At 41.1% G+C, this 19,751-nt stretch overlaps 3 protein-coding genes and 1 long non-coding RNA gene across 5 annotated transcripts in view; all 4 read right to left on the minus strand.

Moving 5' to 3' along the window:
• Positions 1-2,118, minus strand: part of Mmp2 (Matrix metalloproteinase 2) — a 78,648-nt gene extending 76,530 nt beyond the window's left edge. The window contains exon 1 of one of the 2 annotated variants that reach the window (XR_011603681.1): positions 1,091-2,118. Coding sequence is in view for 1 of the 2 variants with exons in the window: in XM_017074322.4 (XP_016929811.3) it covers positions 1,091-1,501 (411 nt within the window). In the remaining variant the exon portion in view is untranslated. The remainder of the gene's footprint in view (positions 1-1,090) is intronic. The other variant, XM_017074322.4, reaches the window with a different exon arrangement.
• A 1,094-nt stretch (positions 2,119-3,212) lies between these two features.
• Positions 3,213-4,750, minus strand: LOC139352475 (uncharacterized). Its single transcript, XR_011603682.1, has 2 exons — positions 4,288-4,750; positions 3,213-4,228 (listed from the first exon to the last, which is right to left on the minus strand). It is a non-coding gene; the product is annotated as an uncharacterized lncRNA (long non-coding RNA).
• A 2,838-nt stretch (positions 4,751-7,588) lies between these two features.
• Positions 7,589-12,710, minus strand: Uba1 (ubiquitin-like activating enzyme 1). The gene is made up of 4 exons (XM_017074130.4): positions 11,638-12,710; positions 9,309-11,030; positions 8,917-9,225; positions 7,589-8,859 (listed from the first exon to the last, which is right to left on the minus strand). The coding sequence occupies exons 1-4, from the start codon at positions 12,409-12,411 to the stop codon at positions 8,074-8,076; spliced, it is 3,591 nt and encodes a 1,196-aa protein (XP_016929619.2). The 5' UTR covers positions 12,412-12,710; the 3' UTR covers positions 7,589-8,073.
• An 847-nt stretch (positions 12,711-13,557) lies between these two features.
• Positions 13,558-14,218, minus strand: LOC108008249 (putative serine protease 42). Its single transcript, XM_070994772.1, has 3 exons — positions 13,967-14,218; positions 13,846-13,900; positions 13,558-13,792 (listed from the first exon to the last, which is right to left on the minus strand). The coding sequence occupies exons 1-3, from the start codon at positions 14,187-14,189 to the stop codon at positions 13,558-13,560; spliced, it is 513 nt and encodes a 170-aa protein (XP_070850873.1). The 5' UTR covers positions 14,190-14,218.
• Between the last annotated feature and the right edge of the window lie 5,533 nt (positions 14,219-19,751).

A 19,751-nucleotide genomic window follows, 5' to 3' on the forward strand; every position in this document is an offset into this window, starting at 1 on the left:
AAACTTGATTTCTTTTTCTTTCATTATGTTCCTTAATATTTTTTTTTTTTTATTTTTTTTATTACAAAACTTCCTTAAATTCTCTCTTTCGAGTATTGAAATAGTTTTAACATTCTAAAACGCTAATTTAAGTGCGTCCTTTGTTAAAAATGTATATTTGTTTTGTTATAGTAATTTGTTGCTACAGAAATCTACAGAAATATATTTTTTAACAGTTTTCTTCTTATGTTATATTTTAAACCTTTAAAATATATAATAGCTTAAAGCCAAAAAATAAAAAACTTGAAGGATTTTGTTAAAATGTTTTGTACAGTTTTAACATAGTCTTTTAAAATGGGATGTATTACATATTATAAACATGACTCGTGCTGTTTATGCATATGTAGACCGTTTTGGGATTTTCAGGTCATAGGCATAAGCAGCCCAGCAGCATCTGCATCGCGGAGTGAAGAGGGGATGTTTGGGGCCTTCAGATCCGCCTTATCTCGATACCCCAGCCCCGATTTACTGTCTGCTCCCGTACATATAGATACGGATTGACTATCTGAAGATGCAACTGCCACTCTAATGAGAATGCTCCTTCTGTATGCTGATTTAATACACACTGACTATATTTTTTACCTTTCCTATAAATATAATTTCATATTTTACGTCTTCCTATTTATAAAGTTTAATTATTTATGCCAGAGCAGCAGCAATGGCTGTTCCAATTTGTATCGCAAACATTTGCGGACTTTATACAACCACTCAACTGTCTGTAGGGGGTTCAAAAGTTAATAATTGATGCATTTTTATTGAAACGGGCAATTGTGTCAAACAGTGTTTAAGCATTTATCATCAGTTATGCATTGATTGATTATATTTGTGGGTTATTTAAGTGAATACTTGACAAACTCAATGGGAGATAGGACACTCGAAGCGATTTATAAAAGCTACAAATGTGAAAATGGTTTATAATTTTTAATATTGTGATTCGCTTTGATTAAAGATTATAAAAATATCAAAATAACATTAGAACCATTATAATTTCTATGTTTTTGAAACGTAGGACTAAGGAAAACAGCTCTATTTCTTAATAGGTATAACTCACCAAAATATCGTGGGAGAGGGGCTTGGTTGTCTGCATGTCCAGCTGCTCGGAGGTGGGCGGAGATCTTTGGTGTGGGAGGGACAGGTCCTGGATGCACGAGGCCAGAGGAACGAGTGCGAGCAGAACGACGACGACACTTGTGGAACTCATTTTTCTAGATTTTCCAGCTCTCTTTCTTTCCCGGTATAAAGAACACTCTAAAACTTTTCCTCGATCACTCGGATCACAACAATTTTTCTTTATTTTCTTTCGAGGCCTAATTAATTGATGGGCCGGACTAACGATTCCAGATGATAAACAGGGAATAGAACTTTTCACTTTTGCTTTGTTTTCGTTGTGGTTTTTTGTCCGCGGGGGTTGACACAGACACACATGCGCATTGGCGGCACGCACACAAATAGCCGGCAGCATAAAACAGCTGCAGCAACAGCAACAACCACAATGGGGGGGGGGAGTTGCAGGGTGGGGGGTGCCCTTGTTGTTCTGTTTTGCGCTTCTTGTTCTGTGTTTGCTGCTTTTGTTGTGGCCACTGCTTCTTGGCTTTCTCTCTCCTTTTCGCCCTTTTTCCGCTCTTTTACATATGACGCATACGAATGGGGGGACAAACAGGAGCAGGGGGCGTTGAATTGGGTTGGGCTGGATTGAATTTAAATGTGAATTTCAATATCAAATGCACATTAGCCACTTGGTCACAAAAAGACAATTAATTAGCACGCAGTGCCTGCACAAAGGAGAGACTTTCCTTGTTCTTTCGTTTTTTAGTACATTCCCGATACCGATTCCCGATTCCCGTTGCCCGTTAACCATTAACCGTTTCGCGGCTTTGTTCGCGCCCCCACAAAAGAATAGACAAGAAGTGGGCGGGTGGGCGGTGCTCTCTTTATTCGCGTCTTTCGTGTAAGCATAAATCCCGTGGACTTTTTTTTGATTTTCACATTTATTTATTTCTGTGTTGTTCGAACTGAAAAATGTCGTTAGACCGCTAAAAAGCGGGTTTACCGCGTGAAGTTCTGGCGGTGACTGTGGACTTGACGCGACGTGAAGCGACTTGCCACCGCGAGCACAAAGAGCTCAAAGAGCGGGTCGCTTCTCTTTTTTCCCGCACACAACGCGAGAGAAGAGAGCAAGAGAAAGCGATCGTTGTAATTTTCGAAAACGTTCGTTTTCTAAATGGTAAAAAACGCATGTAGTTCGCGCTCTCTTAAAAGTGCACAGAAAGAAAAGAAAAATATGTCTTGATCAATACTTACTATATACTTACTTACTATGTACTTACTTACTATATACTTACTTACTATATACTTACTATGTACAGAAACATCTAAGCTCTTTAAAACTATAATTACCTTTATTGGTAATACTTGCATAATTTTAAAGTGATTTTCCAAAGAAAGCCAAAAAAAAAAAAATTGTAAATCTTTTTTGTGATCAAGTCAACCAGGTAATTTTGATTTCAAAGATTAAAAAAAATACAAATGTTTTAAATAGTTAGAGAATGTATTTTATGAGATGTATCACTTTAAAATTACATGGTACACTCAAGATTCAAGTCACATCAATGTTTTCGAAATTTAGGAAAAGTATGTACAAGCAGTATGTACAATGCAAAACCGATTCTGACTACACCTAAATTTAACAATAATATCATGTTTTAGGTCTTTCACTCTTAGGTAACTGAAAAATCTTTTTTAAACTTAGTAAGTCCAGGTAAATGTAGAATTTGATAAAATTGCGTACCATTTTCAACTTAAATCGTGACATATATATTATATTAATAAGTATTTTTGAAGAGAGAAAAACGGAGACCATAATTTTCAAAATCTTTTTTAAATTAATAAATGTGAATAATCCTAAGGTTTTTTTTAATGGCCTTTTTTTTATTAAATATTCCTTTTTTCTTTTGTATGGATAATTTTTCGGTATCTCTTAAAAGTATTTAAGAGAGAGCATATGATCGTTGTGGGTGTCTGCGATTTTGGCTACCTAAATAATTTTAGACACAACACGGTTTTACCAAGACTGGAGCCACCACAGATTGCACAATACATACAAAGCAGAGTGTTTAATAATGATTAATGAATCAGTTCTGTGTCAAAGCCAAGAAAATTAAAAGAGTTGAAAATGGTGACGGATTAAATAAGAAATGGTATATTTTAGGATCTAAGATTTTATATGTTTATCAATGGAGTATGTTGTGAATAAAAGAAATTTAAAAAAGACTACGAATTTTGGTTGGTTTCATTTTGGTTTCCCATTTTTCTGTGCCTCATTCCACGTACCGGTTTTATTTTTGAATGAACGGCTAATCAATTTACGCACGAATATTGACTGCTAGCCGGTTACTCATCGTACTACTCAACAGTATCAGAAACTTTATCACAACATTAGGGAATCCCAGAAAGTCATTGATAATTCCGTAGCACAAACAAGCTTGATAAAAATTTATATGATAATGATCAATGTCTATTTAAATTGAATTTACAACACACTCAAGTTGATCTTGTCTATTGATGACTAGAAGGAAAGTGGAACAAATTTACGGGTTTTACGTGCGTAGATCAAGAATAAACCCAGCTTACTAATCGTAACCACAAAAATAAGATAATTTTGACAAAATGATAATGGTCAGCCCTGTTAAACACTTAAAAAAATCTAGGAGTAGTCTTGAAATCAGGTATTTAACTAGAATTCTGATATATGATTATTTAGATTCTTTTAAGTTCGGAGCGAATATCATATCATATCTATCGGTTTTGATCTTATTGAGTCGCGCAGCACTGTATCCACAGATATCCGAAACAACTTGCCGGCAATTTCTGAACTTAGACTGAGGTCTTGAGTTCAAGTGATAATTGAACACGAAAACGAATGCAAAACCGATTCTGCTCTGCAGCTGACCTAAATTAAGAACAAATGGCAGTGACACATGATCAGCCCTCGAAAGGTGCGTAATTTTCGAGGCTACGGAATCACTTCATTTTTGGCTTATCGGTTCGAAGGTGTTTGCTCATTACTCAATGGAAGATATGTGGGTTTCGGCGGAATAGGTCTCTGTGTTCATTACTTAATATATACGTATAGCCGTTCTGGGTTGCGGTTTCCATGGTCAGGATCGAGAAGTCAGTTATCGACTGTTTCCTGCGGAAGGGAAAGAGACGATAATACGGATCGGCGACAGCATAAGAAAGGTTAGTAACTTTTTAATGTCAGTGACTCAGCGGGGTACTATCATGTTTATTGCCTTTCTCCACGAGCGCTGATAAGCGTATCTATAGCTCTTTCCATCCCACTTGGGCCGGTCGGAAGAGCAGTCCTCGATTTAAGATCGCCGGGAGCAAGTTCGTGATATATCAATTATGGAGTGTGTACGACTACGGGTACGGAATACGGGTATGGGTATCTCCGATGCGTCCGCCTGTCGGGCTGCTCGTACTAGTATTGCATTATTTGTGTGGGTGGTGGCATGGACGTCGGGCCGATATGGGGAAACTTATTTATTTATATGCGTGTCTACAAATGAATGGCGTTCCTGAGCCTACACTGAAAAATGTATGTGTTTATATAGAAGATATTAAATGAAATGTCTTTAAAGGTCGAACTGCTTATGTTCGAAAATAAGATATACTATGAAACAACTTTACCTTTTCACCTTTATTTGATGATTTTGAAGAGTAAATAATTTTTTTTAGTATAAAAGCATATTTTTCCATTCCCATTTCATATCTCATCATTCGGAAAAATGCAGCTACCTAGATTGATACATTTAAATGTATATCAAATTTACAACTTCATAACCAAGCCATTTGAGAACATCATAAAATAACGCCAGCAAACTCAGTAGTATTAAAATACAGAGAATATCAAAGTCCAGCTACAAACTTTTATAGATGTATCCAACTCACAAGTCTTATATTCTACAAAGCCTCATAACATGGGCTTATCATTTTTGTTAGTGCACTCAGGGGTGGGGGTATCACTTCCCATTTTACAATGACTCAATTTGAGGTGTTCGGCTGATCCAAAATGGTCGGACATGCGATTTACATACTACCATTTCCCAAGCGTGCGAAATCGAACACGTTCCTCCACAGGCAGGAAATCAAAGCAATTACTAATTGTGTTTTACACAGCCCCAAACTTTCTCAACATGACACACACCGAAGTGCGACTTATGGCCAAATGGGCAGGAAATGCCAGCCCAATTGACCTTCCCCGCCCACGGGCAGATGTATCTGTATCCGAGTAATTAATTAAAATATGCATCCAGTGCACTCGGCTCTCCGCTTTCCCTGGACTCGTCCGATGCTCTCGCCTCGCCTTGATGTGTCCATCTGGGAAAACGGCATCCAGTGATTTCCATTTAACAGGTCCATTAATCACATTCGGAGGAGTTTGGCTCATTATCGCCGAGAAAGTGTCACACGGCAAACGTGCAATTTATTGAATTCACTCACTCAATGGCAAGAGAAACAGACAATTAATATAAAAACAAGTACACATTAAAATTCCACATCCGATTTGCATGAGAAATGCCGACCTGTCGACCGAAAAATCCGAGTAATGAGACCACCGCATACTTTGTATATTAACCAACAGGTTGTGGGTAATAAAACAAAAGATTTTAATTTTTGGCTGGCGCTGAACGACATTTTAACGCCCTACCCTGAAAACCACACAGAGAGCTTTTAGCTCGATCCGAAGTCGAGGTATTCGATGTATAATTTACGAGTATAATTCTTGCGTTCTGTTCACACCTATGTAAAAGCAGCTCCATGGGTGAGTGATTTCCAAAAGAGAATAAAAAATACCCCCGGTGGCCCTCTTTATCCAATGAGTCAACAGGCCCCAGATCGTCAGCCAAAAAACTGACGCACAACTTAAATCTATGGGCTCATCCCCACGAATCACACAGAAAGCGGCAGGCCGAACAAAGAAAGTATTTTGAATGTACGTAGAATCACATCTCTGGACGAATGTGATTGACAGGAATTGGATTGCATTTTTGAAATTTCCAAATGACAGTGTGCATTTCAATGACTAAGAATCAAAAACTCGGGTCTTATCAGTTTCAGGGAAGTTTTCTTGTACGCATGGTAAACTAAAATACGTACCTTAAATTTTACTGGTTACCCCAGAAAGACTTTACTGACATAAGGGGCTGTCCATATATTACGTAATTACATTTTCGGTGATTTTTGAAAAATATATATAAAATGATTACGTAATCATTATGCAAGACCTCCCATGTAATCAGACATAGTCATTTCCAAGACAACCACAACATTATTGATGTCGTGTTTTTAAAGAAGAGATCAAACACTCGTATTTTTGTCATGACTCAAACGAGCGTTTTGAATTTTAAGATTGCAAAGCAAATTTCAAGAAGTCGCCTTTGTCTTAAATTCAAATATTTCCAGGAATAACGCTTGGCAGTGTTGCCACCTCTGGTACTGGTTTACAAAGTGTGCTCAGCCCAAAAGTGAGCTCAACAAATATGAGCGTATAAAACGGAACCATGGCTTAGAAATAACTATTCTGTCACTTTCTTTTAAACCTGTAAGAGCCTGCAGTTTTCTACATTTTTTTTCTCGATTGAAATTTAAAATTGATTATTTAAATATTACAAAATATTTGGAAATCTTTCGAACTTTACAGAGGTTGTAGCTTGAAACTGGCAATATATATATTATCCATCCAGGATCATTTTCGTTTGGCATTTCCGACTAATTTACAGTTAAGTTAAGTCACTAGGCTGCGAAAATTAATTGGACACTATCAATTTGAGAATCATTAGCTTAGAAAAAAAAACGCGATAAAAAGTTTACAATATGCTGGATCCATTCCTACCTAACAGATAGTTCAGCTTTAGGTTTTAAATAATAAGTTAAACTTGTACATTAATGATAGCCAAAACAAGAAGCTATCATGAATCGGACGACGAACGCAAAACTTTGATTGGCCTGCCTGAAACATACTTCTTAGCCGAATATAGGAGTGGTGTGTCGGGATCCACCGGGGTTCCACGTCTATCCTTTTCGGCCATATCCACTTTCCCCGCCTGTTTGTTTCATTAACTGCATAATTCAGGCAAGTTTCCCGAAAAGCCGCAAGAGGCCAAGAGTGAGAAGCGAAACTGCCTAACTTTGGCCATACTTCAGTTGCATTGCGTGTAATATTTAATTATAAGACGCCGCCCCTGCATCCCGCCCACACCATCCTCGAACAGTGCAACTTTACGGCACTTGCCAATTGCACTTTGGTGGCAGCCGCCTCCTCGGGGGTGGCATAAACGTCTTGGGAGGGCAGGGCATAAAATATTTAATTGTGTCACGTAACTTTCTGCCAACTGACTGGCGTACGGATATAGATGGCATCCCTTATATACTCCACTTGCAGAGCAGTATGCATTACAATTTTAATTTCTGAACTGACGGGGGAAATGAGATTACCAGACGTCAAGTGCTGAACGAAATTATGTGAGTCATCTTGAAGGGGCGATTACCATATGAAATATACAGCTTTATTCATTTGCTTTACTCCTTTTTAATACAATGATGTAATTAGTTTATACTTTCATATAAAAAAAATATATGAGTGAAGTGTGAAATTTTCCGTCTGGCTCATTCAGTTTCCAATTTCCAATTACTCAATGCGATTAAAATCCGCCTTCAGTTTTCCGCAATTTGTTACTTTTACAACTATGCTGAGCAGAGAGTTTCTTCAGATGCAGTTAAGTTTTTGCTTTAAGTCGAGTCTTTGTATTTCGTATGATGCGAATTCATTTGCCATTCCTTAGAGGATACACACACATAATATATAATTTCTAGATCTGGGCTGCTCCTCGTAATGGTGGTTGTGAAAATTAAAATGCAAACAGCTAGACATTACTTCTGCGTTAGGGCTATGCGATTCCAAAACGCAGCGCCGACAACAAAACGGGATCGTAAAATAATTTAATGGTTAAATTAGGAATATATATGGACTTAGGGGAGCGTGTAGCGGACGTAGGGCACCTCAACATCCTCGCCGTCGACGTCGTTGCAGCAGATCTCGAAGACCAGGGATCGCTCGTGCGATTCCAGGCGGCGTTTGGACACGCGACGCACAACCTCCGACATGGGCAGCGGCAGGCGCTCCGAGCACTTGGCCTTGGGCATGAAGAAGGAGTACAGCATGGAAACGCCCTGCGACAGCATGGTGATCTTCAGCTTCTCGTTCTCCTCGAAGTAGTTGAGGAACTCCTGCAGCGACAGCTCGCCGGTCACCTCGAAGCGGTCCCACAGCGTCCACTCCTTGCCGTAGTATGTGTTCTTGGCAGCGGGCAGCGGCTCAGAAAACGCCATGAAAGGCAGAGCAAGATTGGCGAAGCCGTTCTTGAACTTTTCGAGATCCCGGTGGCCGACAATCAGCTTAATCACCTCGAGCACAGCCAGGCCAGACAGCACCGACGTAGTGGTGGCAATGGCAGGTATGATCTTTCCCGCAATCAGCTTGGACTTGTGGCGATCGGCAGGTGGGATCTTGTAGTTGGCGGCGCGCAGATTTGAGCAGGCCACAATGAAGTCCATGTGTAAGTTGTTGTCGTCGTCCTTCTCGAACTCCAGAGGTGTGATCTTTGAGCTCTTGTCGGCATTCTTGAGTAGCTCAGTGATGATCTTGTCCACGCGATCCTGGTCCAATTCACCATCATCGAAGTTGTTGGCCGACGCGGCGGCGGCTGCCTCATTGGTCTCGATTTTCACGCCCGAACGGGGCTTGAACTCTGGCACCTATAATTTATAATAATTGAGAGATGGTTTTCGACTGGATTAAACTCGACCACTTACCTTAACCTGTTGCACCAGCTCCGCAATCGTCTCCCGATTGCGCACCTGCTCAATGCCATAGACCTCCGCTCGCAGATTGGCTCCCGCATATATAAAGTCCAGATGCATGGGGTCGTTGACATCGAAGACCAGCGGATCGGGGCACCGCTTGGGACCGGACCAAAACGGTTGACCACTGGAGGTGATCTGATCGGGTGGGAAGTTGAAGAGCAGCTGTTTGATCTGGTTGACATACTGATCCTCCCAGTAGAGGCGGGCCCACTCCACGCAGTGGGCGAAGCTCTTGGGCTTGTCGTCGATCAGGGCTTTCTACAGAATATACAGAAAAATACAACGGTTAGAGATTGTAAAATCTTGAGAACAGGTTAAGGTAAAATTAAAGCAATTCTTACCTTGATGGAATCGAGGATCTCCAGAGGCTGAATACCCGGCAACTTGGCAATTCGCTCAGTGAACTGGGGATCAGCAATGTACTGGGCTGCATTTTCGGCGGACTGTTTAAAAACGCCCTCAAAGGCGTCGCGCGCCCACTGCAGAGTGTGCTCAATGGCATTGGGGAAATTCTTCAGCGTGCAGATGGGTATACTCTTCTCGGGAGGATCCTGCGACGAGCTGTACGACTCGGTGGCGAACGGCACGATCACCTGGACGTTGCCCAAGGTTCCCAGTGTTCCGGTCTCGACCAGCGGGATGCGGTTGAAGATGCACTTGCGATCCATATAGATACGTGCATCCACGTTGTCCAAAGCATTGGCTACACCGTGCAGTTTGCCAAAGAAGTCTTCGGAGAAGACCTTCTCCGTTTCGGCGCCCACACGCAGCTCGTAGGCGGTGACATTGACTTCCGGATTCATGCGTTTGATGGCGTCGGCGGCCGTCATAGATTTCGGCTTCTGTACATCGTGCGGCCGGAACAAGAACTGCCGGTTCAGATTCGACTTCTCGATGAGATCCATGTCGGTGACGAAAATCTGGCCCTTGCCAGCTCCCAAGCCCAGCATTCCAAAGTTCTTCAACAGCTCACAACCGATGGCTCCAGCGCCGACAATGAACCACTTGGCGTCGGCCAGTTTCTCCTGGAACTTCTTGCCAAAAATGGCAATCTGAGAATCGTATCGCGAGCCCACGGGCTGGGCATCCGCCTCCGTAACGCCCTCAGTGGGCAGGCACTCCAGGGCGTCAAAGTACAGCCACTGGTAGATCGGAGTGAACTTTCCGCTGCATGCCTTGAGAACCTCCTGGGCCACAATTCCACCAACAGCCGCGTCCAGCGGGCACGTGTTGCCCGAGCAGATCTTGGCGAATTGCAGCACCAGCTTTTCATCGACTTCTGCGCTGCTGCTGGCCCGGCACACCTCCAGGAAGCTGTTGGCGTCCTCCTCGTTCCACGGCCGCGGCAAGGCTCCATTGTGGGCCTTGCGGTAGCAGGAGAGTGCATTAAAGGCCACGTGCAGCGTGGCCGGGGAGTCCAGCTTGGCGAAGTCGGAGATCAGGAACTCGGGCTCCTCGGTGGCCTGCGCCAGGGGCTTGAAGCTGATGGTCTTGGGCATCTTAACCTGTGTGGCCACACCGCCGCTCTTGTATTCGCCGAACTTGCTGGTGTCGCCGATGCTGAAGGTGTACGGTCCCAGCACGGTGATTTTAAGGGGCTGGCAGCCATTCAGCTCTTGCATGCCCTGCACCTCCGAGAAGGTGACATAGTCGCCGTCGTTGAAGCCATGTCGCGTCTCATCCAGGCAGGTGACCACTCCCTGGGCGTCGTGCGTGATGCTGGCAACCATGGTGGACACCGGCTGGGTGCCATCCTGGTCGTAGATGGTGAAGTTATCGCCAAAGTCGCAGAACACCTTGGCAAACAGTCCCCGCGTCTCGGCGATGATCAAAGCAATGCCGTTTTCGTGGGCAAACTTGCCGATCCTCTGCTGCTCCTCCGCATCCGAGTTGGTCAGTACCACGACGCGGAACTGGCGCAGGAACTCGTCGGTGAGCGGTCCCGTGTGCGACAAGGTGCGCACATAGCTGTTTAGCTCGGCCAGCTGGGCGCAGGAGGCCTCCGCCCGGTTCTTGCCGAAGTCGGCCTCCGTAAGATAGAATTGCGATGACAAATCATGGAGCTGCAAGGCAGAAACCGAAAATTAATATATTGCACAAGTGATGAAATTAGCAAAGGCGACAGGCTATGACTAACAAAAGAATATTTGTTGAGTTTCCAGCTACACAGAACGAAAATCCTAGTATCAAAATAATTAACATATTTAACCAATAGTTTAAGATATTTAACTAACAAATGTAAATGTTTGAATATATTGACTTGGTACTTTTTAGTTACAACATTCAAGTTCTCTTAAATTTATGTTTCCACGTAATTGTATCTTTCAGTGCATAAAACAAAAGCGAATAAGCGGAGCAAAAGGGAATGCAAAAACAATTGCAGCCCGCTGTGCGCATACGGTCGTCCCGCTCGCACACTTTTCGCATGGCGCAGACATTTTGAGGCAAATAGAAAAAGAAGGAAAACCGAATTACACACACAAAACCTTTTTGCAAGCAAATAGAGATGATAACCTAACCTAAATTCGCGCGGAGTCCAGACACTGGGATGAAATGAAAAACTCTAAATGAATCACCGAAGACCAGGGCTGGACAAACTGCCTTCCCGGGCATTTCCCGCGTCTGCCTGGAAAATTATCGATTTTTTCTTCTTCGCCCCCACACACATACCCCACAAGTTGCTGTGTCATGCAGGGTGATCGATTTCACTCCGCCCAGAATCACATTCTTGGCAATTTCCAGACCGAGTCCTCCCAGTCCCGACAGCAGGATGTCCGAGTTGGCCATCCGGCGCATGGCATCGTGACCCAGGACGTACAATTGGCGCGAGTACAGCGATTCATCGATATCTCCGCCGGCGGCGGCACTGTTTCCAGTCATGCTGCTATTGCCCTCCGGTTGCCGATTATCGGTACTGTTATTACTGCTATTGTTGTTGCTGGAGCTGACTTTGTTGTTGTTCGTGGTGGTAGTGGTGCTGGATCCACTGGAGGAGGCTTCTTGCGATTCTGCTGTGGTGGTGTCCAGGTAATTGCGCTTCTCCGGCCGCTTGCTTCCTTCCTTTTCCACTGCTGACGAGGTACTAACGTCGTCGCCGCTTCCCTGATTCTGTTTCGGTTTCTGCTTTTCGGCCCGCTTCGTCGTCGCATTTACGCCGCATGTGTCAGAGGTGGACGACGATACGCACAATTCCAGCTGGCGCTCACTAGTCGTCTCGCTCTGGCACTTGCTCGAAATGTCAACGCCGCCTGCTGCTTTGTCGTGATTTTCGTAGTTGTTGCTGCTACCGCTGCTGCTCGTCGCTCCGCCGGCTTCTTCCTCCTCCATCCCCACTCGCCCCTCACCGTCACCCACCAGCTCCAATCGCCTTTTCTTGGCCAGCGGCGAATGGTCAGTGGAGCTGCAGGCTGGCGAATCGGCCATCAATTGCTGACCGCTCGACATTGTTTTCTCGCTGAAATATTGGCAATCTAATTTCCCAGTTGCGGCTGCACCGCTCGCCCTCTCTCTGTCGCACACACGCACACTGCTGAACGCGGACACACGCACACGGCTGGACAGTCGGAAACACGCGAAGGCGTTGGGAAGTGGATTTCCAGCGGATGAGGACTTAGCAGGCTTTCCAGGACAGCGGATCCCGTTCGTGGCGAAATTTCACACCTCGCACTCCCAAAAATACAGAACACGCACGATCGAGTTGCAATATAGAATTCGCATCAGTGTGGCCGCGGCTGTTGAAATTGGCAAACCAAACCAGTGTGCCCGTGGCACAGAGCGGGCTAGAGGTGGACAAAAAATCTATGCCTATCGATACCAGCGTTATTGCCAGAAAAACTAATCGGTTATCTTCTTTTGGCGGGTCGAGATTTGAATTGTCGACTAATAGGTAGCCCCTATTTGTCTTAAATTAGGATGGCATGTGAATTGAGTGCGCAGACCATGCCTCCTTAGCTTACTCGATTTATACTTAATTTAGGATTTGGCCAATCGGGACCGTTTTGAAACTCACCACTGTCAAACGCGAAGGCGGCAGAATTTGAAAATTCACTTGTCTAAGAGATTTGTTCCTAAATGTTTCATTTAATTACCAACTTGAAGAGTAAGTATCGTGTTTTTAGAAGATGGCAATATGGTATTACAATTGAATCGTAAATACCGTAAAATATATAAATATATATAAGAAATTACAATTAAAGTATTCCCTAAAATGTTCACCAACGAATTCTTTACTTTTGGCCTGGCTTTTATCAGCCATGTCTAATATAGCCATCCGACGAAGATCAAGTACTCATAGCTCCCATAAGAACGATCGGATATAACATGCGAAATTCAAAGATATTTCGCGCAGTGTCAAATCCATTTACATGAATCCTTCGAAATCATATTTTTTATGCATACCTTGAACAGGGGAAAAGCGCGGGACGATCGGTCTAAATTCTATAGCTTCCATTTGCTCCCAACCTCGTTCTATGCTGATTTTTTGTATGCGTAATTTAAAGTTTAAAAAAATTAAATGTTACAATCATCAATATAAATTAAACCACAAAACCGACCGAAGACAGAATGTGTCCAAACCTACCGACCCCACTCCTAAAGATATATAACTAAAATAAAACTCGAAGGGTGCCTCTGATTTAATGGGGAATTGTTTGCCCATCTCAAATAATTACCTGAAAACGAAACTTCTTGAGCCATTCGAAGGAGAGCTATGTCATACTTAATCGATCCATCTAATTGGAATTGTGGATGAGAAATATTCCGATCGATGTTAACCTCATAAGTGTTTTCGCTGATATCCATGTCGAATCCGCCAAGACGCACCTTACTAAAAGAAAATAAGATTGCTATGCTACTTGAACATAAAAGCACTGCACTTACCTGATCGGAAATAAGCGAAATTCAGAAAGGCAATTTGCTGCTGTCAGAACGAAGCCTAAAAGCATCAGTCGCGTTTTTAAGTATACCAATTTAAATAAAAATATTTTATGAAAATACGTACGAGAGGTGAAAAGCGAGCCGCCGCACATGAACCTGTTTTTAGAGAACACCATCACCATCCAAGGATTCGCGAATCTATCAGCAGAAACGCCTCCAACTACCCGCCGAACTCTCCAAGGACGTTTTGTAGTTCCACAATTTTCGTCAAGTAAGGATGCTGATCCTTTGCTAGCTTCCAGAAAAAGGCAGGCTGCCACCACGATTCCAGCTAAGACGATCTTCATCTTGAGGCGAAGACTGAACTCTGATCACGCATCAGGGGCGATATTCTTTTATAGCAAGCCGAAGCTTTTTCATTGTCTTCGAAAGATTATTTTTGGGTTTTCCAAATACAATTTTATACCAATCTATAAATAAGGCAAAATTTAAGAAACATTTAAAAAGTAATCTTTTTTATAAAACACTCAATGTGATAAGCTTTTGTACCAAACCGAAGTTTTTTATTACACTAGCTTACACAATAACACTTTAAAAGTGCCCCTAGATTTCGAAAAAGACAACAATTTTTAAAATGGAAAGCACTTTCTGCTACCTGGTACATACTCTTCGACGATTTTAGTGTAACCCTTTTACTCTACGAGTAATGGGTATAACAAGAAAAAACGATATAGTTAAGGAGGGAAAGATGGAGATATACAAAGCGACTGTTCCCAAGACTGCACACATTTCCTGCTTACAACTTTAATGGGCGTGGAAAGCTTCCGACGAATCTAATCGAATTCCGCGAAATTATTTCGGGTTATGGGTTATCGTCTTTACACTTTTTGACTTTATTCGTTGATATTTTATTTTAATTCTCTCAAAAAGTTAGAATAATACATATAAATGTATTTATAGAATTCAAATTTTCGTATTAAATATGGGATAAAAATACAAAAACTTAATTTTTATTGTGTGATTTAATTAGAAAATATTTAAATCAGGTAGAACTTAGGTTTATTTTAAAAGTGTTCTTTAAATATTTTACATCATTAAAACCAATATTTTTTCATATTAAATTTAAATTTTAAGACCTTTATATTAACTATAATCGGTAAATTACATATTTTATGGGGGATGGATGAATTTCAATATCTAGCCGGAATCACCTCGTATGGGGGAAGTTTTGACCGGACATGCGGATTTCGACCAGCTGTTTATAAAAAACTTCGCACTTCATCAGATGGATACGATGCACCGCGGTGGAACATGTGGAAAAATCAAAAGCATGAAGTATCTAGACTCCAAATACTTGTAAAATTTTAAGTACTTTTCACTCTACCTCAGTAAAAATATAACCAATTACCTCATATATGTCACATAGATATTTGTATTTTAAAAGCTTCATTTGTACGCATTTGATTTGTTTTGATTAAAAAATATAGGTATCTAATTAAATTAAATTTTTTGATTTTATAATTAGAAACAAGATTTTGTTGTAATTTTAAAAATCATGCTTTTGGGCATACTGCTGTGGGTCCTCAAAATGTAATGCTCCTTTGTCTCTACCTATGTCTTCTTTCGTTAATATCTCTCTTAAAAAATATTTCAAATTTGACGTTCTTTTTCGTAGAATTCTTGAGTAGAGGAAATTTTTATAGAACACATTTAAAAATGGCGATTCAAAACGAATTTTGTAACACAATTTAACTACCTCCTAAGGACATTCCAATTGGAAAAAGTAACTCTTGATGGTGCAGAGCTCGGCTAAACCAAAGACTTGACCCTTAAGTGGCAGCACTATTTTGTGTCATATTTTTTAGGAGACCTGGATAGGTTGTCTCGAAGGCCAGTGTTGGTAAATGTACTTTGGCGCCACTTTTGAATTTGATAGTAAACTAATCATTTTCCCGTTTGTTTTTTTTTGCTTTTTTGGTTAACTAAGTTTATTAATATTTGGTTAACTTAAGCCTATTTAAGTTGAATTATAAATAAACTCATAATATCCTACATTTAAAATCTTTAAGTATACTTTATAATTTGTTTTCATATTTTTAATAGATGAAAATCATTTAATTTTTCCTGGGCTTGAAATAATACCACAAATCGAAAATAGAGAGTCTTTGGTATAGAAATCGAACTAGAATGTTAGGACTTTTTGACTTTTGTTTATTTTTTGAGTGTATCGAAAATGTTATATTGAAATGTGACATTACTGAATTTATTTGCAAATTGTTTTTACTATCGGTAGTACAATAGTAGTACAGTTTTAATTTTCTGTGTCTTAAAAATTGTTTATGCACTTAAGTATGAATTAATAAAAACCGCAGTTAAATTGTATACATATGTATATGCACATACATTTTTGTTTTAAACTTAAATGTTTCATTGAGCATTTTTTGTATGTCGGTATCTTGAAAAACAGTCAACACATTGAAAATAAAAAGTAATAATTTTCAAAATCAAAAAGTAATTGTCTTTCTACCTCAGTTTCTTTCACTTTCTAACCCATTAGTCGTGAATTGAAATATATCCTTGAATGGGACTAGTCATCAATCTGTCGGCACTTGAAGCAATTATCCTGGGCCAAAACTCCGATCGCGGCGCGTGCCCTTCGGCGATTGTCCAACTCTCGAGCTGACCTACAGCGAAGTCCTTTGGCTGCCCCTCGTCCTGGCCGGGTTCAATATCCTTTGAGAGCGGCTAATCTATTTTCGGTCGGGGGTTCTCGTTCTGTTCAACGGTAGTCGAGCATGAAAATGCGTAAATTTCCACGAAAAACAGAGAGCTATCCCGGTTTTCACAGTGCGGCGGGGGTGTCCTTTTCAAGTGTTGAGAGCGTGCCATTAGGAAAATACGAGGGACAACAGCTGCAGGATCTAAAACCCGGATCTCGTCGCACAGTTGCGTAAAATGCATTTTAATTTACGCCTACAGCTGCGCGAAATACTGCTCCCGTTTTGGAAAATTCTCCCCCCTTCGGGACTCTAATTTTAGTCTGATCTGCGATAGTAATGAAAACTAGCCGCGGACTTTATCGCGTGCGGTGTGTCCTTCGTCCTTGTCGCGTGGTAAAACCCGAAAATAACAGAAATTCAGGATAAATTAGCATACTGATCCTGCACAAAGCGGGGGTGTCTGCTGCCCATCTGTCCTCCAAATATCCTGTATCGCGTGCCTTTGAGGAGATATATAAAATGGGTGCACATAGAGAATGCACTCGGGGAGAGTGGCGAACATTCCTACCTTCCTTAATTAAGCCTCATCACATATGGCACCGCATCATCCCTATGCAAATTTTCACCCATTAATCAATTTGGAATGTAATTTGAATATGAAAACTCGGTAAAAAAATGGTTGGCACTATTAATTTCATTGCTGTCAACAGCAGGGTAGAATGCCTATTCCCAAAATTGGCAAATGGCTTTGGGTTTTTTATTTAACAGCAAATGGACAATTGGCAAATGGTAATGTTTCTTCAAAATGTATGTATGTTCATTTTAAAAAACTAAAAATTCCCTTATATTAATAGAATCTCAATGTGTAAATGTTCCACAATCCAAGAAAAGTGTAAAAATTTTCAAAACAGCTTATACATATTATTGGCATTTGTGTCATTACTGTTAGATCACAATTTCCTTAAGAAATTAAACAATAAAGGAAACGTAGATCCAATTTCTTTTGTCATAGGTGGCCTAAATTTTTAACTACTGCTACTACTACTATTTTCGGAAACATCAATTCTTCAACTAACCCCAGGCAGTGAAAACTGCTCCTTACTGCCCCGTAATAACCAAAGAACTATCCTAGCCCAGTGTCTCGTATTGCGTTTATCAAGGAGCAAATATATCTTTTATAGCGATCTCCAGATCTTCCTTCTATTGCCACCAAATGACGAGTTTTTCCCTCACTTTAATTGTCTGGGAAAATATATATTATCGCACAGCCACCATCTATAAGGAGAAAACGAAGACGGTGGCCCCGGCGTAAATGCTAACAGTCAGAACAATTAAAGAAGTGTCCCCTTCTGACTTCTCGTAAATGGAAAATACGTTACAAATCCAACGCTTCGGCGATTTGGCTTTTGGCATCCAGCGAGTTGGTCAAGTGGATTGTAGTTGCTGCTGGTCTTCCCCTATTTTCTTGTTTTTTTCTGGCCTAAATACGCGCCGCTTTATGCTCACTGAATAACGTGTGAAAGTCGGGGGAAGGAACCCAGAACCCAGTATTCAGAGCTCAGAGCTCAAACGAAACCCCGAAGGAAGTGCTGGCTGCAATTTTGATTTGGCCCCGAGGCGATGGCATTGTTGCAGTTGTACGAGGGCGTAGACAGTTGGCCACAGGTGAGTGCGTCCGCTGCCCAGGTAACTGCTAATTGGTGCCTTCGGTGGAGCACAACTCTTTCGTCTTACAGAGAAACAACTGATATGATGTATGAGTCTGGAGAATAAAAACATAATATCAAAATCAAACTTAACACAAAAGCAGGGGGAAACTGTCCTTTTCACAGAAGAGCTCAGATACTCTCAAAACTGTTCTCTTGAGTTCAAAGGAAATTAAGTTTGATTTGATCTTAAATTCTTTAAATCAATATAAAGACTTCTCGGATTTCATGACTACTTTCGTCTTGAAAATGAAAATCAAGGGTTCGTTCGTTTTAAAAACAAGCTTGAAATTACTTTTGTCTTGATATCAAGAACATTTTAACTCGATTAATGAGAAGAACGCTTACTCTAGTTTCTTCTGGTTGTTCTTCTGGTTGTTACGGTATAAGTTTCTCTGTAACATTTTATTAACTCTATTATATTACAATAGTATTCCTTATTTAAACTGCCCACATCAATTTGATATAGAGAAGTATTTCTATCTGTGCATAGAAAAGTCCCACCGAATGCAATCAAAATATTTACAAATGCAGTGGAGTGTGAGTTCGGCAAGGAACTCGAGTTTTAAAGGTGTGAAAGGACAATGCGGAGCTGTGAGAGCTGTCAGGAAAATGCAAATGCCGACTTACCTGGATCTCAAGAAGGGGTTCCCAACAATGGAGGGCACGACAAAATATTTTCAACTATTTCGAGTGTCTTTTCCAGCACAGAAGAGGCCGAGTCAGAGGAGATCCAGGATTTATGTATGTAAATGCCCGTCCAGCACTCAACCCAGAGGGCTGAAAGTCGAAATTAAGTTGTAATCTTTGTAATTTTTGTCACTCCAAGGGGTTGACAGCGGACAGCTGCCTCACTCCCTTTACTTCCCCTACATTTTTCACTTTCTAGGGAGACTGCATAAAGCGACACATTTGTTTTGTAAATATTGCGTTTGTAATTAATGCGCGAATATCGAGAGACACATTTCTCAGTTCTCAGCTCTCCGTTTTTTGTCTTTGGGTAAATTTGCATATGGGCCACGATTGGCGTCATTTTTCAATTGCGAGTCATTTTTCATTATGGCCAAAGGGTTTGGCTATTCAAATTACATTCAACATAGATTAATGGGCTCGGAATTTGCTCTTTGGGAAAATTCACTAAGTCTTAGGCGAAATTTTGGTAGTTTATGTGGAGAGAAAGGGGTTAATCAATGAGTTTGATATTTCATATTCGGGTAATCGAGAAAAGAAGAGATAAAATGTAAAGACAAAACTATACTCACTATAAATATGAGACAATATTTTCATGATTAGAAGCTTAACTTAAAGCTTAACTTTAAATCTTTATCTAAATCTAAACTATGAAAAACTCCTTATCAACATATGATTGATATGCCAATATGTACCTACTTATATGCAAGAATATGTTCTCACTCCCTCCACAGATTTTCCCCTCCCTTTGATCAAGCCATCAAGCAGACTTTCCTATACTTTCCCACTTCGC

This window comes from Drosophila suzukii, chromosome 2R, assembly GCF_043229965.1.
Source record: "Drosophila suzukii chromosome 2R, CBGP_Dsuzu_IsoJpt1.0, whole genome shotgun sequence".
Lineage (NCBI taxonomy): Eukaryota > Metazoa > Arthropoda > Insecta > Diptera > Drosophilidae > Drosophila > Drosophila suzukii.